We start from the raw sequence: 7,076 nt of genomic DNA, 5'->3' as shown, positions 1-7,076 counted from the left end.
CACGCTTCAGATTTTTAAATGCAAATATCTAGTGTGTGGATTGATCAATTTTAAAAAATTTAAATTTGGCCTTTCCAGAGGATTTAATTACTTTTAATTTATATCAAAGAAAAATATTGAAAAACAAAAAAAGTTGAAAAAGTGCACATTTTAATTCTTTTCCGGGGCCCGGAAACTGACGATGCAAACAAGGCAAAATTGCACATCTATAACTCATTTTATCACCAAAAGTCTCCAGTTAATATCTTGAGCCGTTTTCGAGAACATTCGAAGACAAAATTGCATTTTAAAATCAGGAAATTCCCCATAACTTGGCACTGGTAAAATTTTTCCCACAAAGGAATTTTTATAAAATTATATAATGACCTATAATTCCTAAATTTTCATTAAATCCACCGAATAGTTTACGAAAATGCCTGCACAAAATTTTGTTAAAAAAAAAAAATAATAATAAAAAAATAGAAAAAACTATAAGGTTTCCGTGAAGACGAAACCAATAATAAAAGAAACAAAAATATAAAGGTCTTCCGTGAAGACGGAAGACCTTAATAATAATAATAGAAAACAGAAAAAACAAAAGGTTTGAAGGAAGTCGGAAACCTTAATAATAAAAACAGATAAAACAAACGCCCCCAACTTTTTTGGGGAAACAAATTTAACGACAACAAAACTATATTAATCATTGGCTTTTTACAGCCAAGATATATTTTTAAATTTATTTGTTTTGTTTATAATATTTTTTTTTTTTCCCTTCTCAAAGGTATTTCAAAAACTAACATATAAACGAATTTACTAATACAGGAAATTGGGGCAGTAACTTACTTTTTTAATCAATGTGGCAACGAAATTTACAAATAGAAATGAAAAGGAAAAAACTTATGATACTTTATAACAAAATTTAAGATAAAGGTTTTCAATTAACCTTAACATAAATAATTTTGTCATTTATGTCAAACTTAAATTTTAAAATAAGTATTTGACTAATTAAATATTTTAAAAAATTATTTAAATTTAGTTTTTGTTATTTTTTAAACATCAAAATCATCACCCAAATTTCAAAAAAATTTTATAAATACCGATGCCCAATTTCAAAAATAACTTAAACTTTAAAATATAGATGTATGTTTTATTAAAATGAAATTAGAAAATTAAAATTAGAAAGCAAAATAGAGTGAAAATTGAATTCTATATTTTTTTAAGGAGGTTTTCATTTCATAAGAATTACATTGTACTGGAAAAAAAAAATTAATATATAATATATCAAGCCAAGACACTATTTATACGAATTATTATTTTTCAAAAATTAGAAATTCACAGAAAAAGGGAAATAAAATTTAATATACCTCATTATACCGGTAATATTCCATACGATAACCGTTTGCGGTGGATTCGTGATCGGAGGTCGTGATTCGAATTCACTAGACTAGTTTTAAAAAAAAGGGGTAGCAACTTTTTCTTTGCCATGTGCGGGCACTTTGAAGAAAAGTGGCGGGTCCTTCTGATAAGACCTTTAAAACCGAGGACAGACGTTAGCACGATAAATTTCCCCTTTTTCCCCAGTGGCCCTGAGTGCCGAGTAAATGTCAAAATTTGAATCCCTTCAGCAAAAAATGGTTATTCTGTTTTTGAGTAAAAAATTCTTGAATGGGGAAAACAACATATATCAATCAATCAACCCATACAATGCGTTATTTATTGGTTTAAAAGAAGGTCATGTGGCAAGGAAATACATGTCCCTGTATGACATTCGTTATTTAGCTAGCACAATCCTAGCATGGTTAAAATTACATAGACTGCCATCCTTTGAATGGGTGATTTTAATTTCAGACAAATTTGCCTTTATTCTGTTTTTTATCACTTTATGACGTCTTTAATACAGTTCTGAGCCGTTTTGTTAGCCCTTTCCTTTTATTTATTTATAAATTGCCCAAATGCCCTTTTATTTTTTTAAGTATCGAAGATTTCAAGAAAATCAACATTAATAAAAGTTGGCAAAAAATTTTTTAAAGTTAAAATATCCAAACCAAGGAAAAAAAAGACAACAGCAATATCAACAAAAAAATCATTATCTGAAAAATTCCATCACAATTAAAAAACAATTCTAAAAATACTGTCAACAAAATACCTTCATCAAGAGAAGTAACTACAAGAAAAACAATGAAAACAAATTTCCCAAATTCAAGTTACCCAATAACAACATCAAAAGAGATAATGAGTAAAGTTTTAATTTTAAGGAGAACTGATAAAATCATCTTCTCCAGATTCTACAGCTTTTCAACACGCAACAAAAGAGATTACGACGGAAGTTTTGAGTTCTGTACCAGTAACATTAGACAGATCAATGTCACCACTGCCTTCAACAAGGGGGATTATGGGAGCATCTACTGGTAAGAAAAAAAAATGTGCATAAAAAAAACAAAAAATCTACTTTCATGATCTTAATATATCTTTTTATAATAAATTATCAAAACTAAAAAATGCCGAAATATAAATGGAGAAAAAAATGGTCATAACATTTTATGGAACGTTATGAAGTATGTTAATTACAATGAAAACATATTTTTAGAAAGTTTTTAAAGCCGTTTGGTCCATTCTAATCGCTAAAAAATTATTCATTTTCTTTTTAAAAAAATTGTCCAAAAATTGTTTCAATTTTGTCAAATTTTTCCCCAAACCCTTTTTCTTTTAAAAAGATATCAAAAAATTAAAAAGTTAAAAAAATAATTTTTGTTAGGTCACACAAAAAATAATCCTATGTTATATTGTTGATATTGCGTGAAATCACCTTCGAAAAAATAAATTTATCGCTTACATGTTTATCTCATGAAGAAGAACCGAATTTTTTTCACAACAAAGTACACATATATAACCTGTACACGGACAATATTTTAGCCCCTTTTTAAAAAAATCATTTAAAGTATCTGACTTCCTTTATTCTTTAAAAATGCAATTAATATGAAAATTTCTATGGATTATATTCATAATTTCTTAATTTTGAAAAGATGTATTATGACTAAGGGTTCTTATAATAAAAAAAAAATACTGGGTTTGAATTATCTTCATTATAAAGAAAATCCGATAAACAAAATTGAGATCACAACAGATCGTATCTTCCGTCAGGAACTACTGTTTGTCAATAAGGTTTTTGATCTGCGTTTTCCATGTAAGCATTGTTGTAATAAACTATTAATTAATCTTATAATTTCTTTCAATACATTATCTATGTAATGAAGCACTTTTGTTGTGTAAGATAATATGTGCCTGTTTCGGGTTAAGCGGCTTTAACGTTTATTTTATAAAAAAAAAATGAATCATTTAAAGTTATATATTTATGAAAGGTTTTAAAAATTAATTTGTATTATTGCATGTTTGAATAAGATCTAAACATTTTAATTGTCTTTTTATGAACAGTTATACTACTTAATTAATTTATTTAATTTGTTTAAAGTGTTCTAGCAATGAAATAACAAATGGATTGTAATATGGCACTCAAAATATTACACAATGAGACATCATTTACTAACAAGGTCTTAACAACGACCTAGAAATTGCATGAAAATTTTAAAATGTAGGAAATAGTTATGTAACATAAATAACTTGTCGGTAGCTTCTTTTAGTTTATAAATCCATTTGATTCGCACATATTTTATTATGTACAGTTACATAAATTCGTTTCAAATTGATGATCCTTAACGTTTATATTCAGTAACAATTCTCGCAATACCTAAGTAATCTAGGTTTCACAGTCTGAAGTATCTCTATCAAGAATTCAATTGGATATGTAGAATCAACATATATAAATCTAAATGTTACATAATGAGTCAAATGTATTTAACACTGAGTTCCTAGTTCCTCGAGCTTCCCATTTCCTCTACACTCTAAGTACAATAAGTGGATAAGTGCTTACTTAAAATTTTCTTATTACTTATGTAACCTGTTTTTTTCCTTCGAAGCAGGAGTTTTGAAACATTTTATATCATTTCCTGACATGTACCCGTTATTATACAAGGGTGATAAATAGTTCTCTTGGGCTTTGCTTTCAGACTCTCACAAGCATACGACAAATTCAGAAATAACTCTCTTTAGAAAAAAAAAATAACCTTCTTTAAACGAGATTGTTGAAAGCTATTTAAGCTTGTCAGAAGCTTCTCCTGTTACAACATGATTATAGTTAACGTTTATATTCAGTAACAAATTTCTATATGTAGAAGAGGTGTCAGATTCTGTAGTGTCTTTTACTAAGAGTTCAATTTGAAATGTAGATTCGACATGTATTAATCTAAATTTTATATTGTGAGTCAAGTGATTTGACTTAAAGTTGTTTGAGTTCCTCGAAGCAATCATTTCCTCAGAACTCAAGTACAATAAGTGGATAAGTGTCTACTTAACCTTTGATTAATTTGATGGAACCTTGTTCTTTCCTTCAAAGCAGAGTTTTGAAAGATTTCATATTATTTCTGTATACATGTACCCGGTATTATACAAGGGCAATCAATAGATCTCTTGGCTTTGCTTTCAGACTCACAACATACGATAAATTCAGAAATACCCAAATTCATCAAGCACAATTCTGAATGCTATAACCTCAACAGAAACCACAACGTTTGCTCTCAGTCGAGAAATGGGTTTGAAAGTTAAAATTATTAACTCTCTTTAGAAAGATAAAAAAAAAACATAATTTAAACGAGATTGTTGAAAGCTTTTTAAGCTTGTCAGAAGCTTCTCCTGGTATTTAACTTGATTATAGTTATCGTTTATATTCAGTAACAAATTTTTATATGTAAAAGAGGTGTCAGATTTGTAGTGTCTTTTATCAAGAGTTCAATTTGAAATGTAGATTCGACAACTATTAATCTAAATTTTGTATTGTGAGTCAAGTGATTTGACTTAGAGTTCTGAGTTCCTCGAAGCAATCATTTCCTCAGAACTCAAGTACAATAAGTGGATAAGTGTCTACTTTACCTTTGATTTATTTGATGGAACCTTGTTCTTTCCTTCAAAGCAGGAGTTTTGAAAGATTTTGTAGTATTTCTGTATACATATACCCGGTATTATTACATTTTCAAAAGTGAAATACTGTAATTTATTCATTGAATAAAAATGATATCCTTTCACAGTGTGACAAATATCAGAAACGTGGTAAAACTCTCAATTTTCCTTCCAATAACGAAGATTGTTGTAAAAATATTTCTCGGACTGTTATAATAATATATGTGGAGAGAGTGTAAATAAACCATTCTGACAGAGAATAAAACTGCCAAAATCCCCCAAACTATGTCTGAAATCGATGTTTACAACATTTTCAATCTCGCATCACTTAGCTATGACGTATCAACCGCTCAAATATGACGTCATGTAGCTTGTGACTGTATTACAAGAAGACAAATACGTAAAGGGAAAATTAAAGAAAATGTAATAAACAGAAAATTTAATGTTTTGTAGTTGAATATGGAATTTATTGCACTCGTGAAACACGATTTTTTTAAATATATTTTCACGAGTGCGATTAGTCTGTCCCACTCGTGAATTCAATAAATTCCATTATCAACGACAAAACATTGAATATCCTCTATTTATACAAGAGCAATCAATATTTATCTCGGCTTTGATTTCAGACACACAACATTCAATAAATTCAGAAATACCGAACTCACCAAGTACAACAATAAATGCTGTAACGTCAACGGAAATCACAACGTTTGTTCTCAGTCGAGAAATGGGTTTGAAAATTAAAATTCTTAACTGTTTATAGAAAAAAAACCTACTCTAACACCATTCCTGCTGCTTTATGTTTCATTCATAAAACAGTTTTTTATGTCATATTAATCAAACAAGATTTCTAGTAATATAACCCTTATGATATAAAGGAAAAGACTAATTATTTATTTAATTGTTATTAGCCTTTTGAAATAATTCAAATACATGAGTTTGTTTACAATTGTTGTAAAATGACTAAATAAGATAAAATGAATCTATGTAGGAAGCTTTATATTTCTTGCATTGTTAAAACAGTGATTCTGATGGTGGGAATCGGAGTGGTGGAAGTGTCGATAATTATTGTGGGAATTCTAGCAGTCAAGCGATTTAGACAGAATAAGTAAGAAACACAATAAAATCAATCATATTTCCTTCGTATTGTAGCAACTGTTCTTGTCAATATAAGATTGAAAGAAAAATATAGGATTCAACAATAAAATACTGAAGAATGTTTCTATTTGTACAAGGTATTCTATTATGTTCTTCAGAAACAACATGACAAGACACAGTAAAGAAAAAGTCGGTCGACCTGTCTCTAGAAAGACAGTCTGTAGTATTGATAACGTATATGCCACAATTCCAGAGGAAGAATTCGATGAGAACCCATATAAAGATCTCTCTGAGGGAGTGTATGATACAACCTCAAAACGAAGATCTCATGTCAATGGTGGCTGGAACGAATATTCCAGAGGAAGTTTTTTTACTCGTTTGTTTCGAAGTTCAAAAATAAGCGGAAGCAGACCAGTAGAGGAAGCACACCCAATGTTTTCAACATTCAGAGATACGAAAAAGGGAACAGCGTAATTAGTCTCAAATTGGACAACTGTATGTTTGATCAAAGTAAAAATTTAGAGATTATAAACGCAAGACTTTAAATTACTATCATAAATTTGTACATGTATTTTTTTAAAAAACAAGTTAGGGTTTCAAGAAATATATTGCCTTTTGTTTTTCAAATATGTGAATATATAATATATAAGAAATTATTATGCTTCCTGTTAGTTTGTCTCTATATAACCCATACCCAACTATTTTCTCATGGTGTTCTAAGGAATTATGCTTAAAATAATACGCAATATGGGTGAAAGTGCAAAGTGCATTTTGTCATGATTTTCGTCTGTTGTGCAAGATGCGATATTTGATTTAAATTTCTCATCATATTACTCAAAGACAGTCAGCATAGTAATAATGATAGTATTATTATTTGGGTGTACTATGCCGAAATAGTATTCAGGGTTTGACACATAGTGCACTCGCTTCCAGCTCGTGCACCATGTGTCAAACCCTGAATACTATTTCGGCATAGTACATCCAAATAA

At 29.0% G+C, this 7,076-nt stretch overlaps 1 protein-coding gene across 2 annotated transcripts; it reads left to right on the top strand.

Annotated features, from left to right (window-relative positions):
• The first annotated feature begins 5,411 nt into the window (after positions 1–5,411).
• Positions 5,412–6,598, top strand: LOC134261174 (uncharacterized). 2 transcript variants are annotated; one of them, XM_062743622.1, is made up of 3 exons: positions 5,412–5,720; positions 6,013–6,097; positions 6,246–6,598. In XM_062743622.1, exons 1-3 carry the CDS (start codon positions 5,717–5,719, stop codon positions 6,559–6,561), a joined length of 405 nt encoding a protein of 134 aa, XP_062599606.1. In that variant the 5' UTR covers positions 5,412–5,716; the 3' UTR covers positions 6,562–6,598. The 2 variants fall into 2 exon arrangements, with proteins under 2 accessions (XP_062599606.1, XP_062599605.1); XM_062743621.1 differs by lacking the exon at positions 5,412–5,720 and having other exon boundaries at positions 5,905–6,097.
• The last annotated feature ends 478 nt before the right edge of the window (positions 6,599–7,076 follow it).

Source organism: Saccostrea cucullata, unplaced genomic scaffold (genome assembly GCF_032062105.1).
Source record: "Saccostrea cucullata isolate Sc308-1 unplaced genomic scaffold, CSIRO_AGI_Scuc_v1 ctg12168, whole genome shotgun sequence".
Taxonomy (NCBI): domain Eukaryota; kingdom Metazoa; phylum Mollusca; class Bivalvia; order Ostreida; family Ostreidae; genus Saccostrea; species Saccostrea cuccullata.
The sequence above is the reverse complement of the archived record's forward strand: the minus strand, read 5'-3'. Positions and strand labels throughout refer to the sequence as shown.